The following is a 24,066-nucleotide window of genomic DNA, read 5'->3' as shown; positions in this document are numbered from 1 at the left end:
ATGTAAAAGCTTTGTGGATTCAAATGAACTGGTACTGCATAGGCAAGTTCTTTAGAATCACAGCGCCCAACCAGAATGAGCTGATAGGCTGAATGAAACACAGAAGTGTTGACCATGGAACAGTCAACGGCGGCTTCGCTGTTCTGGACTCTGAACCAGATGAAAGAAATGGCCGCTGAGTTGGCCATTACCGGTGTGTGTCCTCATCTTAATCTGCATTTCAATTCAATAACTGAAACAGAGGAACTTGCAAAGCCTAGTGAGATCATTGAGGAATCAGCTATCGTAATCGGAATCAGCTATCGTAATCTGTGGTGCGTGAGCTGTGAATAACTGCTAAACACAAACTTATCTTTAACAACGAACAGGCAGATTATTGCATATACTCCGTGCATCATTGATACCTTATATTGGATGCACTGATCGAATTGTTCAAAAGGCCATCACGAATACCTCAACCGCCACGGTCAACCTGAAGCTCGTCTGATGCGAACGCACTCACTCGCAGAGAGGAATCAAGACCAGCAACATTGTCAATTTTTGACTGGTTTTGAAGTCATTATGTTTTGGATCCCGATGGTGGTCCTCAAACGCCTCAAGAACATCTACATCAATGGTATTGTGAATGGTGTGGACGTCAGGGATTTTGTAGATGAATTCACCACCCAGACTAAATCTCAAGCTACGGTAGTAAGTACTATCTTGTAAATCCAAAAAGGAACACTTACGACTTAATCTGCTGTGACAGGCAAGTGTCATCATGGCAGTAGACACCAGCATCCTTGCCATCCCAGAATTAGGTGTACAACTCGCAACAAAGACGTTGTGTTCCATCTCCTTCATTCTCAGCGTTTACTGCATCATTGCGTGCACGGTGGGGCAACATTTTGGCCACAGATTAAGATCGCTTGAATTTGCGGTTCGTTTATCTTTTTTCAACCTGGACCTGATGTTCTCAACTTGATAGATGTATTACCTGCAAGGGAAGATGGTCAGTTTCGCAATACTGGCAAGTATACCAAGTTTTTTGCTTATGACAAGGTAAGCGAAGTTTTATTGCAATCAAGTACCACTTACATGACCCTTACAGTTTGGCATTTTCAATCCTCAGGTTTATTGCAGGTGTCTTCATGGCTGACTTCGTGCTATCCTTAGCCACAAGGATTGGATGTGGGCTGGCCCTCGTTGTTGGGGCGGGACTCATAACTCCATTGATGATCGCCAGCTTTGGTCCTGGACTTATTTGATGATGTCGAAGTGAAATGAACCAATTACTTACGGAGCAGATGAATAACTTGATAGCTTGAATATTATCATTAATATTGCTTCGATCCCTGCCCATACTTATGTCAGCCACTCGCTTTCAGGTTCCTTTGCACTATGTATTTCGCGATGGCAACACCTCTTAACTAGATTATTTTATCACATTTAATACCCCAGGCCAAGGCTCAAGAAGCGAAGGGCTAAGTGTATTGAACATGCCTTATTATCCATCATTTTGAATCAAACTAACCCTAACCCTATGAAACATCCATGTCCTGACATGGTAAGTGTGGCTTCGGTCACATGTTCCTTGTTGGTGCTTCCCACCTAGCTGATCACTTTTGTTAATGAGCATCCCAATCATTTGCATTGCTTCTACACAAAAACCTCAACCTTCATTCATGGTACTGAGGGCGAGGATGTCAAGGCATGCTTTGGCCAGCAGGTATCTCTATTTTTATCTATTCACCCTCCCCAAAATCTTATAAGTTATGTAGGAAATCCATAACAAGATTACCTCTCTTGGCTTCGACGATTGCAAGGTCTACATCCACTCAGTCGACGCCCAGTTTAGTGCCAATGGTGGTATCATCATTCAGGTTATCGGCGAAATGTCAAATCATGGCGACCCTTGGCGCAAGTTCATGCAAACTTTCTTCCTTGCAGAGCAGCCAAACAGTTATTTTGTTCTCAACAACATCTTCCGCTTCCTGAAGGAGGAGACCGTTGAAGATGATGCCAGCGAACCCGAGGCTTCCTCTACTGCACCTTTTGAACCTGCACCTGAATCAGTATGCAAGTCAACTCCCCCGCCCCCTGCTCCTGAACCCGAAGTCGAAGAGCCAACCATTATGGTCCCTGAGCCCCCCCTGAGCCCGAACTTGCTCCAGTTGAGGTCAACGGGATCCATCACGAACCTGAGATGGAACATACCCCTGAGCCATCTATTCCTGAAGCTGAGCCAGAGCCTGAACCTCCTGCTCTGATTGCGCTGCCACAAGCGCCTGCACCTCCCGCTCTGGTTACCCCAACACCAGCCCCTGAACAGGCACCTGCTCGTCAGGCACCAGCTCCTGCACCAAAACCTGCAGCTCCAAAAACGTGGGCCAGCCTCGCTGCCGCTGACTCTAAAGCCCGATGTGACAGGCGAGGTAAATCTTTCACTTTAAAGTGGTCCTGGACATCGGACTGATCGTACCCACAGTGCCATGCTCTACTTGCGTCAAAAGAGGATGCAGTATGCTTTGCCCTAATGGTAAGAATTCATTCATGGCGTCAAACATCCAAACTTCCATGTGAATGATGCATAGGCACAATGCCTCCAGGAAAAGGTAGCCGGTAAGCATGGTGCCACCGCATGCACGGGTGTAACAAGTCTGAATATTGCATCTCCACCAGCTTCGTCGGTGTTGCTGAAGAATATCTGCGCCACAAGGCCGCCAAGCTGGAAGAACGAATGCGCTCTTTTGAGGACGCTCTTGCAATTCTGCAGGTCAATACTTCAACTCAACCACACCCACTGTTGACCAATAAATGGTCAAACGAAGAAGCTGATAGCAGGATCAGTATCGACACAACACCTATGATGGCAGAATCCAACCTACATGGTCTGATAGATGCCTTAGGCTCTTTGTATCTTGATGGTGACTCACAATCTGGAACTGCTTGTTTCTTCGGACCTTCAGGTGGTTCTGAGGTGCGGACCAGGTGTTTACTCTGACACACTGGAATACTTACCTAAGCCTCAGAGTTTACTGCTGGTTTGTTCTATTCACTCTTCTAGAGCGGCTAACTGACGATGACCACACAGGCTGAAAAACAAGTTATTCCTGAAAATTCGGCGCTGTCAAGCGCTGGGGCGCACAGGTGGCTACTGAGTTGAAAGGGATGTCCGAGGTCCCTGCTTCTGCAGCATCCCCAACACCACCGGCTGGTGGTGCCCCTTCTCCCGCTCCACGGAGAGAGCACTCGCATTCGCACCCACACTCGCCTATCGCTTCTGCAAATGCACTCACAATCCCCCAGTGCTTCGTGAAGGTATGTCTTCCTCCTACAACTATTTATGCGCATCACTCATCACAATATCTTTCATTAGGGTGTAACAGAAGTCATGTCGCAACAGCAACTGATAACTCTTCTGGCTCGTTTGGGTACCGTCAAGGATGTCGAGATTGTGCTTTCCTCGAGTCAATAGCCTTGATGCTGCTAAGAAAGCAATCATTGCATCGCTTCCCACTAACACTGGTAGTGAGGGCAGATTGTGCTTCGATAGTCCTGAGGGCAGTGTTCGGATCATCGTTGAGACAAGGAAGGAGCGTGGTGATCGTCCTGTTAGTCATCCAGGGGGTGGTGCGCCCAACAGTGAGTCCAGGGGTTCATTCCAGGGCCGTGGCGGACCTTGGGGTCGTGGCTGCCCTCCACCCCAAAAAATAGAATGTATGTGCATGGTGGTTTGGAGGGGTGTTTATCTGTGTGGTATACTTGTTGTCCTAAGCTTATTTTATTTGCTTTTGTCCATGTAGACGTGCGTGGTGGACGTGATATAATGCAAAAATCACCCTCGTGCTCATTTGTTTTGCTTGCTATCGTGTTTTGGTAGTGATTCTGTTAATGATATCAGGGGTGTTCATGTTGTTGATTGCCAATTTGAAGTCTTGCTAGTACATACTAACAAATTATGCTTAACTATGTACTTGATCAATATATATGTAACACTTGTCATCCCCATCGCAATGACTGATGATTTGTGTATCTGACGGAAAGTGGTAAGGGCGGATACAACCTGAGAGGATAGACAACTGCAATACAGTACCTGCCAATCTGGTGAGGGTATTGTAACTCTAGTGTACTGATTGGTTGTCGTTGCAAATGGCCATCGCGACGTCAAGCTCAGACAACTGCAATACAGTACTATGTCAATCTGATGAGGGTATTCTAACTTTAGTGTACCAATTGGTTGTCGTTGCAAATGGCCATTGCGACGTCGAGCTCAGACAACTGCAATACAGTACTATGCCAAACTGATGAGGGTATTGTAACTCTAGTGTATTGATTGATTGTCATTGTAAATGGCCATCGTGATGTCAAGCTCAGACAACTGCAATACAGTACTATGCCAATCTGATGAGGGTATTGTAACTCTAATGTATTGATTGGTTGTCGTTGTAAATGGCCATCGCGACGTCGAGCTCAGACAACTGCAATACAGTACTATGCCAATCTGATGAGGGTATTGTAAGGTATTGTAACTCTAGTTTACTGATTGGTTGTCATTGCAAATGACCATCACAAAGACAGCGGGCGACCACTGTTTTGGAGAGATGCAGGGCATTCTCCAATAAGTTATCTACTAAGTATCACAGTTGCAAGACATGCATGTCTTCATCAGAATTGAACTTTTCTTGTCGTAAAATGTCATTTTGCTGATGCTCATGCATTGCTTCATCTTTGAGTATAATCTACATATTTTTGGTTAAATTTTGCCAAAATAATCTATGAAAAACATCTCCTGCCCAATTCCGTGATGGGTGAAGTGGGTCGACGTGGGGAAGGGGGGGTCACTTCTGTGTGGAGTATGGATGTAAATATTGTGTTTGCTTGTTCTATGGGCATGTCAGCTGGCCATCTCAAGTACAACCAAGGTGACTGACCCTTCAAAGCATCCGATTCTGTTGGTATAATTTGAGATTTTGAAGGAGTTGAAGGACCACTTTCATCCATCAAGTGATAGCTCGTTCACATATCTCCAGCATCCCTCGAAGGCACAAATCTGTCCCCGTACATTTCACACATCGTGATAGGCAAATCTGGTGTCGCGTCCTTTGTTGTCGAGGATGTGGCAGTATAGAAAATTGGGTTGACCCACTGTCGGTTTCTTTGTGGACCGTCTTCTTCATTGTCTTGATGTGTTGCACATAGTCACTTGCCAAAAGGGGAGTGTTTTTAGTCCAGACATTAAGCAATTGCAATTGGCTTGATCTAGTCAACGTGATTGTTAACGAGCAGGGTCCACTGCGAGCATCCAACAATCCCCAAGGCTTGTAATAGTCAAAGCCCGAACACAAGGCACAATCAATTCAGGTAAAATTACATAATCAACTCGACCTAGCGGAGTTTGAACCTGCGCTCCATCTCATCCAATCACCTCCAGCGCTGCGGAATTCAGGAGACAAGTATCCAAACCAGGTTCGTCTCTCGCTCGGTCATGGAACCTCCTACTCCCATATCATTTGGATTTAACGGCCTTCCGACTGAGCTCGCCCTCATCATCTTCAAGCTTGCGGCACAACCACCTTTTGCTCAACATGCGCCTTTCACCCGAGATCCATACTCATCTGCCCTTTCACTATGCCAGGTCTCCAAAATTGTCAGGCGCGCTGTGCTGCCTGAACTTCTTCATACAGTGTTATTGTCAACAGCTCGCCAACTGCTTGCTTTCATATGGGCTCTGCGTATGCAGAAAAAATACATCGATCGACAACATGATCTAGCTTTTGATTATGCATCTTGCGTGCACATGATCTCAATCGGAGACTTTCGGGGGCCTTTGCAAAGCCCACCTATTCCCTACTTTCCCGTTCCTATGCCCGAGCTTGAATGCGAGCTCGATATCAGTTTGCTCGCTCCAGTCATTCTCGGTGCATCCTCCCTCGCAATCCACTTTAATAATCTAAATCTTCTCTCAAAATGCCTCAAACATGCGTGCAACTCCGATGTCGACTTAAATGTCGACCACAAAAATTCATTGCTTCCTTGGAGCACGGGAAGTTTGACGCTATTGGGTATATTCTCTCATACATGGTGGCCCTTCGTGGGGTCTGTCCATGGATATGCTTTCCTCGCTTCCATCCAACACCTCACCCTACTCTTTTCCACATCCTTCCAAGAATGCCTGCCCTTCCAGTGCAACTGTGTTAGCGAATTTGAATTTGAAGATTCTGTATCCTACTGGCAGCCTTTGTGCTTCGCGCGTGTTCTTTTCAAAGGACTGCAAACATTCTCGTTGGCATTTCCGCACATCAAAATTCTTCCGCACACCGAACCCCGGCCGGTCGCTCAATGTGCGCCCAAGGATTCAGGTATATGGGTGAAGTTGTTCACGTTCCCTGCTTCCATGCTACAGGAGCCTTGTACACCAGAGGAAACAGAGCGCTTTATCGAGACTAGAGCGAAGTATACTCCATATGTTCGATTTCTGCCATGGTTGTTTCTTGATGGCAGGTTGATATATTTCTGAGGCCTCACTGGCATCGGGCATGGGTGTCAGAACAGACTACTACACGATGGGTTGTATTACGGTACATAATTTGGACATAGTTGAAAATTTTATGACGATAGTACTTGCTCCGCAGCTATTCCTTGTCTTGCCAGCAACACGAAGTCTACTAGAGCTGATCACGGTGAAATTGACGGTCCAGCGCGGACTTACCTTCCCAATGCACGTGTAGTCTTCGCCATTGTATAGCATTTATATCTAAGTCACGCTCGACCTTGTGGATAACAGCCTGTTGGACTGCCAGTGAGCCCTCGCATCATCCTCTGCCGACCTGCAGTGTGCACAGCATGATAGACATCAGGCCTTCAGGGCTCTAGAAATCTCATAATTGTGTATGCCTTTTTCGAACATCGGAAATTCAGCCTCATGTTATATTGCCTATTTAAAACTGGGCAGGAAACCGATCTTTGCAGTTGTAACTCCCTCCTGCCAGTAAACACTCACTTGCATAGTGAACAAGTAGGTCCGAGATGAGTAGCAATATAAAATAAAGTATAGGAACAGTTCTCTGGCAGATATAGTGAATAATGAGCGTAATACAGAATATATACAATAGAGCGTCCAGCGATGCAGCAAAAACTATTCACAAGGATCTAACCCACGCCATGCAAGGACCCAAACTCAAGTGCTGTCCCTCACACCAGCAGCAGGAAAGTCATTCCCCGCGATATCCTTGAACACCCGATCATCTTTGTGTTTCCCCCTTCTCTCCTTAACAATCGCCAGCAACACGTGCCTCTCCCTCTTGTGCACTTTCAGGTCATCCGCGTCGCTACCAGAAGCTGAGGATGTATTGAAACGGTCGAGCGCTCGGAACACCCGCCTTATGAAGCCCGGAGGAGGGGTGGATCGCGATGATGCAGATGGCGAAGAAGATTGAGAGGGAGAGGGGGTGTTTGTGCGAGCCGGAGATGAGGTGTTCGTGCGAGCCGGAGGGCACGACACCGTCCCTGTGAACACCATCTGTGAGCAAGACGGAGAGCGCGACAATACCCCTCTGAACACCATCTGTTCGCGAGATACTGTAGGAGCGCCACCACTGGGATCAGGGCAAGTGACGGTACGCGTGGTAAGCACATCAACGGACTCATTGGTTAAAGGAGGGGTGGATCGCGATGATGCAGATGGCGAAGGGGATTGAGAGGGAGAGGAGGCATTTGTGGGAAGTGAGCGCGACACCGCCCCTGTGAACACCATCTGTGTGCGACACGGAGAGTGCGACCACACTCCTCTGGACATCATCTGTGCGCGAGATACTATAGGAGCGCCACCACGGGGATTGGGATCAGACTGGATGATGGTGCCTGTGGCAACCGTCTCGGCGGAGTCATTGAAGCCTGGAGGAGGGATGGATTGCGGTGACACAGATGACGAATATTGAGAGGGAGAGGAGGTGTCTGTGTGAGACGGAGGGCGTCTGTACACTATCTCTGTGACAGATACTATAGGAGCGCCACCACGGGGATTGGGCTCAGAGCGGGTGATGGTATGTGTGGCAACCTTGTCGACAGAGTCATGTATATCGACAGGCGTAGTGACGCGTGTAGTGCATGTGTCCTTAGAGGGTGGGCACGACCCCTTCAAATCAGAATCTTTTCCCTCAACAGGATCGATTACAATCTCGTGGTCCGGCCGTACATCACTCGCGCTCGTTTTCTCGCTCTTGACGCAAGGGCCCTGCCTCATCGGCGTCGAATCTGAAGTGCGGGTTTTGAAAAGCGAGGCAAGTCTCTGGAGAATAACAAGGAATAATGTTAGGAAACGCAGGGTGATGAAACCAAAAGAAATACTGACCATGTTTGTACGCCGCAGGGGGTCGAAACGTTGTGCGTCCATGTGGTTGTAACGTGTGTGACCCGTTTATACGTTTATACGGTAAGAGGATATAGTCCTGGAAATATCTGATGCAAGCTAAGATTTTAGAACGTGAGTGAGGAGAGCGAGTGATGACCTTCTCATGTTCAGGAAAGAGGTATTTAAGCAAAGCAGACGCCACTCACTATGCCACTAAAGTTTTTGTTCGTTTGCTTAGACAATTATTTTCGTGCTATGAAGTTCACCCACAGCTCGCGAAGTATTTAATTCTTGGGTCTAAACAAAAAACGTGTCTTCCAGCCGAGAGCTACGCGTTAGAACTTAGCATTGAAAGATATGACTCAACAGGTCTGAGCACGCTTTTTATTGTATGATCGTTGTGTTGACATGATATTCGTAGATACACCACGCACAATCAACGTACGAGCTCCGGAACGGCCATCGGCCGTCGTACGCGCAACTCGATAGGACAAAACCTGAGTTTGAGATACGGAGAGCGAGGAGGGTGGCGGTGCCAAGGGAGGCGCGGTTGATTGTGGTGAGTGTTAGGGATGCTATAGTATTGTCGTGATGTGATGCTTATTGTCATTGTGATGTGATGTAGGTGGCACCTACTAAAAAGGCAACAGGTGATGGTCATCATGGTCAGGATGATACTGGCGCAAAGAGATGACTTGCTCACTTGGAGTAACATGATTGCAAGGCGTCAATTGAACCAAAGAGTTCGACGATGCTCGTTACCGGGGTTTAATAGCAACTAGTTGTAGCATTAGCGTTATGTAGTGAATGTACATTTTGTATTGTGACTTACACTTTTGTCCTTTGAAACATACCTGTCCACTCCACATGTCCAAATCCGTCACCTGTTTGCCTGTAAATCAGTTGTAGTTGGAGATCATCTCCAGCCTTTCGGATCATTGCTGATGTAGCCTTGGGTTTGCAGACATCTCTATTGATCCTTCTCAATATAGATGAAAAAGACCACAAGGGATGTCCCAAAACCGCTGCACAACAAAGCAGTCTAGCACGCGGCGGAGCGTAACGTCGGATGAGAGTATATTAGCAATTTCGTCAGTTGAAGAATTGTATAAAGAATGTCCAGGAAAGCTTTCGTCGTCGCATAAACAAGCATCAACAACGCCCCCCTCGACATCATTCCGAGTCCGTCCTCACAATATTTTAGTCAAGCTCTTCATCAAGAACGAAATTTGAAAATGTTTGGTATTTCAAATATATGCGGCAGCTTACAACTGCCGCCCCACTTTATCATCCCCATCCAGATGAAGAAACCCATTCCTAGAAATCACCTTGGGTGCGTCTCTAACTTACCAGACCTGATTCGTCTCATTCAGACCCTCAAGCAGCTATATCAACTCCTTGTTCTCCATACAATCCTATTATTCCCCTGTAACTAACTAGGAATAACACGCCAATCTTCATTCACTCTAGTTGGGAAAGTTTTCATTTCGGGCTTGTTGCAGAGTGACCCGATGCCAACTATGACATGGATGAAATCACAGTACTCCTACCCAACTCCTACCTGTCACCAATTCGCTACCGGCCGGTAATGGGTGAAATGGAAAATTCAGACGCAGTGGCTGGTGATACTCTTTCAAGTTTTTGATTAGTTGATCTAAACACCTGCAGGCTTCCGCTTACTCGGGGGTCGATGATATATTTGATTACAGACAATAACGAAGCCTACGCAAAGTTTGGGTGTATTATCACATGGCCAGCCAATTGATAGGACTACACAATCTCACTCTGGTCCTCTGCTAGTATAACATGTTGACACTCATCAACGTCACTTGGCTTGACCTTTGCCTTACCTGTGTCGGAGTATATATTCTCAGTGCTAATGCGGGTGTTCGGACAGAAGAACTGGGGCAAGAAGCATGGTGAGTACCTCCCATTTCGCCAACATCATGCATCATAATGTCTTCTCTGCTGGTGACATCTCGCATATTAAGGGTTTGGGTCGGCACATCATCGTCCTGAACTCTGTTAAGACTGCGATGGACATGCTGGATAAATGACCCTGATCGTCTTCCCTCCACAGACCGAGGCTCTTCTCCCATATGCTGAGGTGCGCTTGCCAGCGAATCCCATAATAGCACGCTGTTATCCCTACCAGTCCGTGTATCTCATTTAACGGATTCTTTAGTTGCCGAATGGTATATATCTTAACATGTTTCCCCCATCGTGCACGATACCGATGATGGGTATCTACATTCTTTGATAATACCTAACGTTTGGTTGGTACCGCCCTTTGCACATTCGATGTTCTAACAGAATATAATGCCAGCCAATTCCATGCTCAATAACTCGCAGAGATATGCTCACTTTTCGTAATTCGACCATGAACGCTTTTTCGCCTGGAGCCTGAGACAGCCTCGCATAATTTGCTTTAGCTCTGAGGGACGTAGGTGTGGAGTTTTTTTGGTGCCATGCTAACTCTCTGCTCCCCATTATCTTTCCTGGTTTGCACAACACACAGAAGCGCCGATAAACCGACCTATATTCTGATGTTGCTTGCATTTATTATACATGTCTCCACCTTGCTGAAGCTTCTGTCCGGACGTCCACTGCGATCTCGCTGGCCGTGTTCGATATCTCCAAGTCGTCGAAAACGGTATCAACGAGATCACACCTGAGGTTGATCCATTATCAGGCACAATCAGGTATGTTGCATATCTTATCATGTTCGGCGCCAATCTGGATAGGCACACTCGCAGCCACCCCAAACCCTTCAAGTGTTCTTTACACCTCGCTCTGCGAAAGCCATGGCGCTCATTCAGCATGATCTCAACTGCTAGGCACGTCAAGAGGAAATACGCTTAGCTGAGGAAGGTAAGATGTTTGTACTTTACATTACAGTGGCGGGATCAACTGTAATGTCACATCACGATATAGTTAATTGTACGCATGTTCTTGTTCTATCTTGTTGGCATTGCATGCTCTGGTATCAAAAACGTTCGTGGTCTACCTGACAATCAGCCTGTCTGGTATCTCCCGTCTGATGATCAAGAGTATGCCTAAGTACCTCGGTTCTCTGTTTAACGGCTGACGCCTCAGGCAGGTTTCACGTATGGTGGCTACCTCAGACGTCCTACTAGCTCGCGACAGACTTCTCGTGCCGAGTGTCCCATCATATAGCATGGGGAAGTCCATCCTCAAGCATCGTGTATAAGAACTTTCTAGTGCGTTTTCATTCTGTTTCGTTGTCCCTCGTTGGAGCGCGTAGGACGGGATGATGCTCCCAAACACTATCGTGATGTGAATCCTTCATCTTCTTATTCTATCCTGACCTCTCTAAAGTTTGTTTCGAAGCACATTCCTATCCGCTGCATCTGTAGATGCCTGATTACGGTGAAACTTTCTCTCTAATTCAGTATCAACACGTTCTGAGTCTCATTCCTAGGCGTCGCAAACAACAAGACATGGAACCTCAAGTTGGTCCTGATGATGTGACACACCTACTTCGCGATTGCACGCCTTTGTATAGGCCTATACTGGTTGCTATCTCATGTTGTCTCGTGTCTTGTTATTAATGTTTACCTTATTCTATCGTGTCTTCCCTCATCAAACACAGCCTATGATAATGGAGTTCATGCCGATATCCATATTGCTGCAGGTTCACAAACAAAGAAGTCCGGACATTCACTTGCGATTGAGGATATCGAACATTTCCGTTGATCACCACGCCGATCAAATATTGTCTTGCTTTCTTAGTATGGTTTGTACCACATTCGCATTGTTCCTATGATGGTTCTCTCGCAATCGGTTGTCTTACTTTCTGTACGTTTGGCCTGATCAAGACTTTTGTTATTTTTCGGACCAAGGTCGTTCCTTATCTGTTGTTTGTTTTCTGCGAGCAAGTACTAGGGAAACACATATGTTTAGTTTTTTCTTAGCTCGGTCATTGGTAGTATCTACATGGAGATCGCATATTCTAAAAGCTAAAAAATACGCTGGAAGTGCAAGTTGATCATTGTGCTCACAGCACAAAAATTAGTAATACAAAAACTTACCACGGTCCACAGTCCACAATAATTATACTATACATACCTTGCTGCCTGGCCAAGACACTACTTGATCGATTCAAAAGTTAGCCAACCACCATAGGCTGAACCCACCATTAGCATAAGATATTGTTTGGGTCGGAGACTTCCATACGCATTCAAACTCCGACTGAACAAGGCAGTTGTCCCGCTGAGTCCGTTGCGCCGTTAACGCCAGCCGGCGCGACCAGAGGATGAATGTAAGCTACGTCAAGCCATCCGCACACATACAACTAACAGTATGCAGAATCTCCTCAGGACACTCACCGAGAGCCAGGTCAAGCCCTCGTCTGACCTTAGGCTACTTCTGAGTGCTGTCAAGGACGCACGCGTGAGTCTTGTTGTTCCGTGCTGTGCTTAAAGCAGAAATAATGCATTAAATCGCTCTAGCGTCAAAGCTTCGATGCCAAGGTATCCGAACCATTCTATGATTCCCTCGAGGGACTGCTTCATGATCTGCGTACAGTGACTATGGTGTGTGTGTAGGCGGATCGACGCTATCTTACCCCGCTGACATCATACACAGGATAATCATGACGCGGAGGCATTCCTTAAGCCAGTCGCAAAATCTGACGTTCCCGACTATTACGATGGTGCGTCCATATATCCCGTCTCACCATACCTCGTCTCATACCATCCAGTGATCGTAAACCCCATGGACCTTCAAACCATGCTCAAGAAGGTCAAATCAAAGCAGTACAAGTCCAAGCGCGAGTTTGCAGATGATCTAGATCTGATATGGTCAAACTGTTTCACCTACAATGCGACTGAGGTATGTATCACCGTCGTGAAAACGCGTGGTGAGGCCCACTGTGCCGCGCAGGACCACCCCCTCCGTCAGTGCGCAATGCGCCTCAAGAAGAAAGCCGATAGACTACTGAAGAATATCACTGACCGCAAAGAACGAATCGACCCTCCCCTACCTGCTGCTCTATCCCAGCCTCCAAATTCCGCTTCTCCCGTCGCCATGAGACCTAACGCAACGGCACGGCCCAAGATTAACGGCACGGCATACACACACAGACGATCTCCGTCATTGACAGTACCACAATCCTCAAAGCAACGCATGGATCTCCCCTTTGCCGATTCCCCTGCGCTTGAACGTACGCCGCACGGTATGGCTGCGTTCCGTGCACTTGAGTCAGAAGCTGGTCCATCAAGCATCCCCAATGGGTACAGTTCATCTGCTTCTACAAACGATTATGACAGCGAAGTAGACGAAGCATTAATGTCAATAGATAACGACTTGGGGGAGAAACGCAAGCTGTGAGCCTCACCATTTTGTTCCTTTACCCATACATCCTCCGTGCATTGATCGGCAAATACTGACTGCGGTACCTCTTCGTTTATTCGATGCAGAAACGGCTCATCTTATCATCCTCGTAAACGCGTACGTCTCATCCCTGCTCCCTTTGCGCCTCTTCCCACGGCAAACGACCCGAACTCGACCTGGTGGTCTTCTGTTCAATCTGACTCATTTCTCGCCAATGGACTTCCAGCCCTTCCCCAGCCTTTCGCTGCATTGACCCTCTATCCGCAATCCCAGCCCACAGCGTCCTCATCACAATTTACAAGGCCCCGCAAGCGACGGAAACTCCGCCCCCAATCTATAGCAAAGTACAAGGACAGAGATACTCCCGCGCCCAACACCCTCCTCAGTATTATGAACACGAACATTAAAACTCTCAAACGGGTCCGACGTACGCATGCAAAGTTTGCCGCGCTCAACCTTAACGCAGAAGAAGGTGGCATGGGGGATGAGCCGCCAGATATAGGGGAAGAAGGCATGGTTGACGAGGTTATAGATGAGCGGCCTTGGCGATCGAGATATGCTGGTCTTAGACAAGTGAAGGGACCAGTTGAACTAGAAGTTGGTGAGAAGAACGCTGACGAATGTCTAAAATGGATGAATCGGAAGGTGTTGGAGCATGAAGGATTCCAAGGTGTGTTCCATATTCTCCTTTGCTCGTCATCATCTTGTTTGGTGTGATAGGCGGCTAGAGACTGGCGTACTTACTTTTACTTCGTGTCCAGGGACATCAGGTGCTGCACTGGATGTGTTGGTAGGGGTAACGTCCGAGTATTTTCTTAACGTCGGTCGAACGCTACGATTTATGTGCGACAAGTATGCGAAGAGCATGACGCCAGAGGTACCTCTCACCTTGTCCCTTTCGTCGTTAACCTGGAACTCACTAGTAGCGTATGATAGGAAATCATCCTGCATACACTCTTCGAGAGTGGAGTCACAAGAATCCAAGATCTCGAGCGGTACATCAAGGACGATGTCGTCCGGCACGGTTCACGCCTTGTTGACCTCGAGAAAAAGCTTGTTGGAGCATACCGCGAAGCTGTTAGTCGATCTTTCCCCTTACTCTTGGCTAAATTCCCAGTACTTACCACATGCACAGACGCAAGTAGAAGTTCTCGATGACGATGCGCTGTTTGCTGGTGAAGACGACGAAGAGGACGAAAGTGCCTTTGTCATGGGTGGGTTTTCGGACTCACTTGGTGATGACTTTCTCGGATTACGGGAGCTTGGCATTGCTGCCGAATTGGGATTATCGAGTCTCACTATCCCAAAGAAGCTACTCAAAGGGAAATCACGGGGAGCAGCAGGGGCCGCTATCGAGTACGTCTTGTCTATTCAGTCTCCCGATTTGTTGCCTGATTTTATTCCACCCTCAGAGCAAAACCCAAAGAACCACCACCGCCATATCCACCACCACCTCCCTTACTTCCTATCACGAGCAAGAATGTGGGCGACCAGATTGGGTTATTGCGTCACTACTTTCAAGTGCGGCTTGCATCACTCGCACCTCCTGGCACCCTCCAAGGTCTTCCTTATCTCCCACCGGGCCCTCAATTTGGTTTCCTTCCTCACCCTGGCGTTCTACCATTACCTTATGTACCAAATTCGTCAGGCGATTTCGCACGCATCATCACGATCCCAGACGATGCACCCGCACCTGCACAGGCAAAGCTTGGACCCTTGGGTCAGGTACTCAAGACAGGCGCTGCTGCAGGGGCTGTCAAGAAGAAGAACAAAGCGAAGGAGCCAGGACCAATGTCAGGGCCTGGTATGTCGGATGCCGTTCCAGTGGAACCGATGCGTGCATTCAATGGGCTTGGCCCGGAGGGCAAAGATGTTGGCGGAACTGGAGCTGGCAATGGTGGCACTAATGGGTCGAGTGGAGGGAGCAATGCAGCAGGGAGTGGAGGGACCTTAGGTATGGCGGGAGGAAGCAAGAAGAAGCCGAGTCCACAAGGGCAGGGCAGGGCGATGGAGCTTCCGCCTGTCATTGCTGCGAGCGCGTGAGAGAGGGTGGTGCTATTACATACATACTTACACTTTATATTCGCATGGTCATTAGCATTGCTGTCCGTACTGTGCATTTGTGGATCATACACTATACCTGTAGCATTATTCTATGTATTGAACTGGACGTTGGATTCGTGCGTGGGTCGCGTGCCAAGTCTTGGAACGTTACCTGATCCTAGTACGTGTCGTGAAGCGTCCGTGAATTCGAAGCTGAGAATTTCTTTCAACCTAGAATATCATCGGATACGCCGAGAGGTATGCACTGCGCATCGATAACTTGACTCATACGCCTATGTCACATTTCCGGGACCGTCGACTCATACTCTCAGAAACGCCAATTACATAATTAGAAGCTTGGCTAGCGTAGTCAGCCAAGTAAAACCGTTGTTCCAACTTCCAGTAACCTACTTGGAACCTACTCGATACAATTATCCGAGATGACAGTACCCCTGCGAATCGACAAATTAAATGGATTCCAGTAATATTCATCCTAGCAATGACTATCAGTGCGCAACACTTGATTTCTTCGTCACGACCCGCTACTAGTAAAAGGCTAGCCCTGTGCTCATGGTTCTATCTGTTCGGATTCAACGTCTCCGACCAATCCTACTTCTCGTGGTTTATGAAGGTGTGGTGAATACGTCATCCATGTGCATCTTGGCACATTCAAGTTCAAGTTAGTGTTGGGCACAAGTTCTCGTTCCTTGTTCTGCCAGTGCGGACCTGTGCCATTTTCTGCTGTGGTCTGTCAGGTTTTCCACAACAGTCTTCGTCTCAGATCTCCGAGTCAGTCATCATCCCATTTTCATTCATGCAATATCCGGGTTTTGATTGCTGGAGCTGGTTGTTCCATGCCGTTGGTTCTGTGTAGGCAATTCTGCCTCTCAGGATGATAATTTATTGACTAGATTTATATTTAGCAGGGGGATCGTCGCTTGATGGGGAACGAGTATGAAAACATCTTAATGCACCATCTATGTCATATTATTACTGACAGTTCACGCGCGTGATTTCGCGGATGTTAATCTTTTGTGATCGCATCTCAGGACGACGAGCTTTTCCGATTGTAGTTCCGAAGGATCTCGCATCGACATGCGTTGTGCATTTCAGCTAGGTTATTGCACTTGCCTCATTGCAGAGCCCAGTGGGGCCTCTGCGGTATTTTCCTTGCATGGTTGCATCTGTTCTGGGGTCGGACTTCGTTATCTCTTTCGCGACGATATTTGTGACCAGTGACCAGTCAAACGTCTGCCTGTGTAACGTTCGTATCCTTCGTTCATATCACTCTGTCTATGGTACTATAAATATTACAATTTTGTACAGCATGCTATAGATACTTGAGCAACGTGAAATATGAATATGTGTACAGCGGCAAGACTGTGGCATGTCGCATCTTGAGATTGTCACCTTCAGACTCGTGACTGAGATGATACTGGAGCCTGGAGAAGATGTTCCTATATGCGCAGGTCAGACTTTGCTGTTGTAAGTCTAGGAAACGTTGGAAACTACCTACCATCGCAAGTTTCTGGCCTTCGGATAAAATAGTGAGACAAGACTGCAAATCTTTCAAACTCCACTGTTTTTCGAGCCAGGAGAGGAGATAATGGTTCCAGAAAGACTTGAACAGATAGGCGAGCCTCTCGTCCCACGGATTTGGAGCTCGCGAGAGATGGATAGCCCAGTGTTGACATGCATAGTTGAGGGCTTCTGAAGCTGTTCGACTGCGTGCGCGTGCTTCGTATGCGAAAGTTGAAAAAGCTTTCATAGCATGAATGATCTCTATAACTGGTGGGCAACTTTGCAGTAATGTGGAGGTGGAATGATCTTGATGCCTTAACGCCAGGAATGCCGGGAACATCAAGAAATCGGGCAGGGACTTGAACTGCTGGATTGCTTGAAAAGCTGGCTGCAAATGCAGTTCCGGGGCGGTTATGTACTCCCTGACTGCTTCTAATGTGCTCGAAAATTCTTCGATGGTCACCCAGATAGTCGTCAAACGCCATGTTTGACCATGTGGTGTTTGCAACCAGTCTTGGCCACCCTGAGTCTGCAACCAGCCTCGACCATCCTTTTGCAGCCAGTCTTGACCACCCTGAGTCTGCAGCCAATCTCGCCCGCCCGAGGTCTGCAGCCAGTCTTGACCGCCTGTGTCCTTCAGCCAATTTCTCCCATTTCGGGTTGGCAGCCAGTCCCACCCTCCACGGTACTGCATCCACTTTCGTCCGTTAAGAGTTTGTAGCCAATGTAGGCTACCTGGGACCTTCAACCAAGCCCCGTCGTCCGGGCTTTGCAGCTGATCTCCCTTGTTTTGGGATGGTTGTGAGGATAGCTGGGTGATCAGTGCATACGATACAGAAAATAGCAATGAGGGCTGGGTAAACGACTCGGGCAGGGTCTGAAACCACTCTCGACCGCTCGGGGTCTGCAGCCACTCTTGCACGCCTGGAGTTTGCAGCCAGCCTTGACCACCCGATGACCGTATCCAGGCATAGCCACCTGAGGTATGCAGCCATTCTCGTCCGCTCGGAGTCTGCAGCCAGGCGCGCCCATCCACAGACGTCACCCAGGCACGCCCACCCAGGGTCTGTAGCCAGTTTCTCCCACCCGCAGTCTGCAACAACTCTCGCCCGTCCTGGGTCTGCAGCCACTCTTTCCCAACTATAGTCTTCAGCCAGTTGTTTCTGTCTGGCGTCTGCAGCCACTCTTTCCCATCTCCCGTTTGCAGCCAGGCTAGCTCGTCCAGGTTTAAATACTCCTCTTCATCGTCCGAGTTGTTGTTTGACTGGTTGTATACGAATTTCTTAAGGCTCGGCGGAGATCGCCTCAAACTCATCACATCGAGCCCTCTGTATCGTCTATTCCAGGCGGCTCGCCTGGCCTGAGACCATACTCCGCCATCCGGGGTCTGCAGCCATTCCCAGCCGCCCCGGGTCGTCAGCCACTCCCGTCCATGAACGGTTTGGATCCAAAATTGCCCAGCCGGGGTATTCATCCAAGCTTTCGCATCTGCAGTTTGCAGCCAGTCGTTCCCACCTGGGGTCTTCAGCCAGTCATTCCCGCCCGCAGTCTGCAACCAGTCTGTATGGTCCCTGGCTTGCAGCCAGTTTCGCCCGGCCGTGGTCTGTAGCCAATCTTGTCCACCCGAGGTCTTCAGCCAATCTTGTACGCTCGAGGTCTCCAGCCAATCTTTACCAGTCTCCAGCCAATCTTTCCCGCCCGGTGTCTCCAGCCAGTCTCGTACGCCCGGTGTCTTCAGCCAAATCTGTCCGCGCTCAGTCAGCAGCCACTCCCACACACCCGGCGTCTGCAGCCACTTTCGTCCACCTTGAGTCTCCACCCAGTCTTCCACATCTGGGGTCTGCAGCCAGTCTAGTCCGTACTGGGTCTGCAGCCAGTCTATTCCAGACTGAGTTTGTAGCCAATTCGACCCGCCCTGGGTCCGCAGCCAGACTTTCATGGCTGGGGTCTGTAGCCAATCTAGTCCGCCTGGGGTCTGCAACCAATCCTTTCCCCCCTGGGTTGATAACCAGTGTCTCCCACCGTCGGTCAGCATCCAGTCTTTCCCTTCCTGAGTCTGCAGCCAGGCATGCCCATCCAGAGTCTCTAGCCAGAATTGCAGCTCTGAGCCACGATGTCCACGAAGCCATAGCAGACCTATAAGAACTTGCATTGACTCTGGTGGTTGGACGATGGAGGATAATGAGTTTTTCAAGTTCTGGGGGTCCTGGGGTTGTGTGGCTTGACTGTGCTTCTTCAATTCTGAAAGTGCATCTAGGAGGGCCGTGCGATCTGGAAGGTCTCGCATCATCAAGCGGAAAGAGGAAATTGCGAGTAGGGAGTGCGGTGATGGCGTGTATTGAACTTGACGGAGGCTGCAGTTTGAGCGATGGGAGACATAGTCACGAACGGACGAATGATAGATATTCACAGGCAAACTGCTGTCGGTGGGAACATCTATGATAGATCGTAGCTGCGTAAGTACTGTCTCGACGTCCCTGCCCTGGCCAGGGCCGAGAAGTTTTGAGATCTGCGACATCGGAAGTGGGTCTGCGAGGGCAGCAATGACGGATAAGTGCAGATATGCTAGCGTCGGGTCGGCACACGTGGAGAGGATGCGGTCGTAGAGCTTGTACACTTCCGTCCCTGGTAGCATCTCGCTTGTTAGCTCGAGCATGAGTTGAAGTTGATCACGGGGATCATGATTTCGATCGTCAATGAACTTCATCATCGTAGATGCAACAATGAAACGTCTCCCCGCTCGGCTCGCTAGCCGTGCAAGTTGATCGCCCGATGGTTGTGGGAAATCTGGATGGCGACTCTCCAGCTCTCTGAACGAGTACTGCAAGAAAACGTATATGTCATTGTCAACATCTGCGCCGTCTAATGAGATGGTGGCAGCAACGCCCTTTCCAGAAGTCTTCACTGGTATCTCGCATACCAGCGGTTTCATCTCTTCAGTCTGCATAGCTTTGCGGATATGCTCTTCCGAGCGACTTGTGAGCAAAATATGGACGATGGGGAGATCAGGTTCACAAAGAGCTTCGCCAAGCATGAAGATAAGATCGGCGAGCTCGCTTTCGGAGGTGGGTTCATCGAGTGATTCAGATTCGAGTGATTCGGATGTGCATTCGTCAAGGGCATCGATAACAAACACCAAAGGCGGACATTCGCAAAGTCTGAGAAAAAGCTTCCGGAGAGGTCGGAGAAACAACGACTCCATCTGATCCCGGAGAGACTTGTCAGGATCTAGAAGGGCGGGATTCTCAATGATAGCTTTGTTCACGTCCCCCCGGATGCTGGGAAAGTTGGTAGCAAGCTGGTAGGCAAGCGTCGCAAAGAAATATCCAGTAGTGCGGCGTTTCGTGTGCTTGCGCGAGAAAAAGAATGTCCCCCCGAGTCGTTTTTCTACTTTCGTCTCCTTTGTCATTTTCAGAGCTTTCATCTTTTCAGCTACAGTGAACGCAACAGCAGACTTTCCGACGCCTGCCGTGCCGTGCAGCCAGATGATACGATTTTTCTCTTTCTTGTCTAATAACCCATAGATGAAGTCGAGGAGGTCCACCCGGGTTCCTTTCAGACATTTTGGATGGGGTTGACGTTCACGGGAGTCGTATTCAGCGCCCTTGACAGCAACCTGGGAAAGCTTCTCCCAGGTTCCTTCGATTGATCGAAGATCCCCACGGACTGTTAATGAGGTTAGAATGTGAAAGATACACTGAGAAATGGAATATTGACATTGGTCGTGGTAACTCATCATGAAAGGTTGATGATAAGACACGACTGATGGGGCGGCCGTGAGTTTTGGAATAGAAACACCAGCACTGGTGTTCAAGAATCAACAGTGTGATTATGTTAGACATCATATTGGTTATCTCGAGGGAAGACGCACGAAAACGTTGATCGAAAAAGCCTAAGCTGCAACTTGAAACTTTGAGGGAAGAGGGGAAGGATAATCGATAAGTCGTGAAACAATTGGCGTCGTTAGTTTGTCTGACGGTAACGATCTGAGCAAAGACCAGGCTGTGAAGCAACTGTGGAATGAGTACAAATCCGAAGGATGCTCGGATGGATGCTCGAATTGATTCCAGTATGTACTTGCTGTGCGTGCTGTGGCCGCATGGCGTACGGCCAGCGCCGAGCGCTCATCGCAGAGCTACTATGCATAGTAAGCGCTTAGCTCGCTCAAGGTATTTGGTGGTGCGTCGAAGACTAAGTGACACTGACACGAGTCTGAGCTGAGAGCAATTCTCAAGAGCACTAACTTGAATACTCCGAGTCAGTATTACCAAGTAGTCAATTTAAGCGTTTGTTCCATGAGCTTTTAGCCTACCTTCACGCTCAATCAACGAGTCACAGAGAAACCTATCTCATCTCAAGTTCGCTAGTAGCCTCCTCATGAGCTGATGGATTAAGACTAGGATGCTGTAACAAAGCAGTAAGAATGGAAGCCTTGTCAAGAACTACGCCACACAGCCAAGACCCTTCTGAAAAATCTGCTGAGAAGACAAATATCTAGACCTCCGACACGCCAAAGCCAACGTAACATCATATGCATCACCTCCAACCGGGTTTCAAGGCCACGCTGAAGGACATGTGCATGAGGTACTGCTGTGTAACATTTAGGTCCATGTGTTTCAGAAGGTTTGTGAAACGCTTTCGCTGGCGAGTGGGAGTACGTAGTACGTACAAAGGGAAGGCTTCATTAGGTCGTGAACGAAGTCTGACGAAGTCTAATGATTACGGAAGATTGTACCAGGCTCTTCCTATTTCAGCCAGTGACTTTGTATCAAGGACAGCCTGCACCCTATTCAAGTTGAACAGAATTTCCTCGTGGGCGCTGATAAGTAAGTGAATTCCACGGAGCCACAGCGCACTGCACTTGAGCACCCGAATGGAACAATAAATTTACGTAGACTGGATTTCTCAGATGCGCTGGCATATCTCCGTTGTGGACAATGTGCGCCGCAGTGACTGGACCTTGGCGTTCAACGCCCTTTTTATCCCGGACCACAATCCACATATGGATCATCTTGGTATATAAGGTGCGTCCCAACATAAATTTATACATCATCTAACCAGCTTCACACCCTTCTTTCCCATCATGCAAGCCACTTCCCCATTTCCATTTGGGAATCTTTCGACGGAGCTCGTTCTTCTCATCTTTGCACACGCCGCGAGACCTACCTTCGTCAAAACTGGCGACGATGTACCAAAGAATCCATATGCATCCGCCCTCTCACTATGCCGCGTCTCCAAAGTCGTCAGACGCACCGTCCTTCCCGAACTCTTGCGCACAATATTGCTCCCGGAATATAACAATGTAACGGCTTTCGTGCGTGCTCTGCGCATGCAGCAAGTATTCGCTCTACAAGAAAATGACCTCCGTTTCGATTACGCTGGTCGCATAGACAGGATTTGGTTTGGACAAATCTGCGAACCTCCCCCGCAAGCTCCCGTCCATAGCAGCTTTGCCTCATCCACCGCGTCTGAGCGTGACATTGACTTCAGCCTACTGGCGCCAGTGGTGCTATCCGCGCCCTCCCTTGCGCTAGACTTTGAAAGCCTGTGGCTTCTCTATGGCTGCCTCGAGTCCGCATGGAGTTCCCACGTCAACACGAACGACCCAATCCGTGTCCCTCCACCTTGGCGCATCAACAATTTGACGTTAGTGGGAGAATTCAATCGATGGCGCCCTCTCACAAGCACTGCTGAGGGATCCGCTTTCCTCGCCTCCATTTCTCGCCTCTCCTTCCTCTCCCCCGCAAGAGCACAAACCCATCTACTCCCTACCTATGATCCCTGCTTTGATGATTTAGAACATCGGAAATACCCACTGCCTGAATGGATGACAAGCGTCCCATGGGAATCGTTTAAACACCTTCAAACAATTTCGTTGGTGCTGCCGCGAATCGTGCTCACGGTCGCTGCGAAGACGTGTCTGAGCGAGGAGAACGTGGATGTTGAATTGTTGACGTTGTTCGATCCCCCACGCTCGGCCTACTGGGAACCCAAGGACATAAGCGCTTACATCGAGAGTGGGGAAGGACGTGTTGTGTCCGTCGGTGTTCGTACTAAGTTAGGGTATTCTCCCATCCAGTTCACTGTCTCCTTCGATTGGGAGGAAGCTTGGACATGCGGGCTACTTAAGTAGTGCCCGAAGAAGTTGTTCTCATCTATATTTGTTGAGTTTTTACTTCGTTCACACGTAGGCTATTTCCAGGATAAAGGCTTCAATCTTTTTCCTTCGCCATGCCCAACTTTTGCGCCTCAATTACTTTCCAGACCGTACTTGTGCTGAAGGCTCTGGTTTACTTCCAGCCAACGCTTTTGTAGTTATTTACTGCAGCATGTTCTTATCAATTGTCGACTCTTCAATAACAATTCAAGTGTTCATGGTTGGTGTTAATCTACAAAATTCACGGACAACCATGTACGAATTCAAAGTGTACCTCCACCTCATAGCCGTAGAAGGGGCCGGTAAGTCGCATTGAAGGCTGAGATGAACATGGTGGCTTGAACTGAGCGCACTTACCAAGTGTAGTCCTGCCTGGATATTATATAATCATGTTATGATTGGAGTGCCAAGTTGATCCTTCTACTAAGATCTACTACATATAATCTACGAGATAGGCTCACCATCAATGCTTGCAGTACAGTACACAATTCCTGTATCCTCTTCTGAGATACAGGTCCGGCATGGAGATTCTCTGTAAGCTCCACTTGTTGCCTTTTCAGTCAATTTAATAATCTCAAAGTCTTCATTAAAGTCTATACTACAGATTACAGAATCTGATGAGGCTGGTCGAGACACGTAATCGCCCAGCCTTATATGG

General features: G+C 48.4%; 8 protein-coding genes across 8 annotated transcripts; 5 read left to right on the top strand and 3 right to left on the bottom strand.

Annotated features, from left to right (window-relative positions):
• Positions 1-561: 561 nt before the first annotated feature.
• On the top strand, positions 562-3,862 carry F5891DRAFT_1209450 (uncharacterized protein; the record flags this gene model as incomplete). The annotated part of the gene is made up of 9 exons (XM_041369138.1): positions 562-690; positions 1,595-1,708; positions 1,761-2,117; positions 2,138-2,414; positions 2,824-2,828; positions 3,115-3,300; positions 3,359-3,436; positions 3,474-3,699; positions 3,786-3,862. The coding sequence occupies 9 exons, from the start codon at positions 562-564 to the stop codon at positions 3,860-3,862; spliced, it is 1,449 nt and encodes a 482-aa protein (XP_041218535.1).
• A 1,136-nt stretch (positions 3,863-4,998) lies between these two features.
• Positions 4,999-5,181, bottom strand: F5891DRAFT_963651 (uncharacterized protein; the record flags this gene model as incomplete). Its single annotated transcript, XM_041376025.1, has 1 exon — positions 4,999-5,181. A coding segment is annotated over one exon (183 nt), but the record flags the coding sequence as incomplete, so codon positions are not given.
• A 301-nt stretch (positions 5,182-5,482) lies between these two features.
• Positions 5,483-6,127, top strand: F5891DRAFT_910387 (uncharacterized protein; the record flags this gene model as incomplete). The annotated part of the gene is made up of 1 exon (XM_041373614.1): positions 5,483-6,127. A coding segment is annotated over one exon (645 nt), but the record flags the coding sequence as incomplete, so codon positions are not given.
• A 768-nt stretch (positions 6,128-6,895) lies between these two features.
• Positions 6,896-8,593, bottom strand: F5891DRAFT_1068213 (uncharacterized protein). The gene is made up of 2 exons (XM_041363180.1): positions 8,333-8,593; positions 6,896-8,269 (listed from the first exon to the last, which is right to left on the bottom strand). The coding sequence occupies exons 1-2, from the start codon at positions 8,372-8,374 to the stop codon at positions 7,160-7,162; spliced, it is 1,152 nt and encodes a 383-aa protein (XP_041218532.1). The 5' UTR covers positions 8,375-8,593; the 3' UTR covers positions 6,896-7,159.
• A 4,062-nt stretch (positions 8,594-12,655) lies between these two features.
• Positions 12,656-16,049, top strand: F5891DRAFT_1209440 (uncharacterized protein; the record flags this gene model as incomplete). The annotated part of the gene is made up of 9 exons (XM_041369137.1): positions 12,656-12,745; positions 12,805-12,888; positions 12,941-13,007; positions 13,056-13,680; positions 13,774-14,357; positions 14,449-14,564; positions 14,624-14,764; positions 14,823-15,043; positions 15,100-16,049. 9 exons carry the CDS (start codon positions 12,656-12,658, stop codon positions 15,728-15,730), a joined length of 2,559 nt encoding a protein of 852 aa, XP_041218531.1. The 3' UTR covers positions 15,731-16,049.
• Positions 16,050-16,216: 167 nt separating this feature from the next.
• On the top strand, positions 16,217-16,988 carry F5891DRAFT_1068196 (uncharacterized protein). Its single transcript, XM_041363179.1, has 4 exons — positions 16,217-16,239; positions 16,291-16,361; positions 16,415-16,600; positions 16,654-16,988. Exons 2-4 carry the CDS (start codon positions 16,301-16,303, stop codon positions 16,686-16,688), a joined length of 282 nt encoding a protein of 93 aa, XP_041218530.1. The 5' UTR covers positions 16,217-16,239; positions 16,291-16,300; the 3' UTR covers positions 16,689-16,988.
• Positions 16,989-19,336: 2,348 nt separating this feature from the next.
• Positions 19,337-21,397, bottom strand: F5891DRAFT_986280 (uncharacterized protein; the record flags this gene model as incomplete). Its single annotated transcript, XM_041377729.1, has 4 exons — positions 19,337-19,354; positions 19,398-20,917; positions 21,123-21,264; positions 21,329-21,397. 4 exons carry the CDS (start codon positions 21,395-21,397, stop codon positions 19,337-19,339), a joined length of 1,749 nt encoding a protein of 582 aa, XP_041218529.1.
• A 626-nt stretch (positions 21,398-22,023) lies between these two features.
• Positions 22,024-23,751, top strand: F5891DRAFT_70254 (uncharacterized protein). The gene has a single exon (XM_041372868.1). The coding sequence runs from the start codon at positions 22,335-22,337 to the stop codon at positions 23,382-23,384; it is 1,050 nt and encodes a 349-aa protein (XP_041218528.1). The 5' UTR covers positions 22,024-22,334; the 3' UTR covers positions 23,385-23,751.
• Positions 23,752-24,066: the final 315 nt, after the last annotated feature.

The sequence above is a fragment of the Suillus fuscotomentosus genome (assembly GCF_016647785.1).
Source record: "Suillus fuscotomentosus strain FC203 chromosome Unknown F5891scaffold_112, whole genome shotgun sequence".
Taxonomy (NCBI): domain Eukaryota; kingdom Fungi; phylum Basidiomycota; class Agaricomycetes; order Boletales; family Suillaceae; genus Suillus; species Suillus fuscotomentosus.
Note: the sequence above shows the minus strand (reverse complement) of the source record. Positions and strands in the feature narration are given on the sequence as shown.

Excerpts from the sequence above, each read along its gene's own strand:
- F5891DRAFT_1068213 (XM_041363180.1), bottom strand. The coding sequence starts at position 8,374 with ATGGACGCACAACGTTTCGACCCCCTGCGGCGTACAAACATG. Across the intron at positions 8,270-8,332 it reads CCCTGCGGCGTACAAACATG|AGACTTGCCTCGCTTTTCAA; the intron begins GTCAGTATTTCT and ends GTTATTCTCCAG.
- F5891DRAFT_1068196 (XM_041363179.1), top strand. The coding sequence starts at position 16,301 with ATGGTTCTATCTGTTCGGATTCAACGTCTCCGACCAATCCTACTTCTC. Across the intron at positions 16,362-16,414 it reads ACTTCTCGTGGTTTATGAAG|TGTTGGGCACAAGTTCTCGT; the intron begins GTGTGGTGAATA and ends AGTTCAAGTTAG. Across the intron at positions 16,601-16,653 it reads TTCCATGCCGTTGGTTCTGT|CAGGGGGATCGTCGCTTGAT; the intron begins GTAGGCAATTCT and ends ATTTATATTTAG.
- F5891DRAFT_70254 (XM_041372868.1), top strand. The coding sequence starts at position 22,335 with ATGCAAGCCACTTCCCCATTTCCATTTGGGAATCTTTCGACGGAGCTC.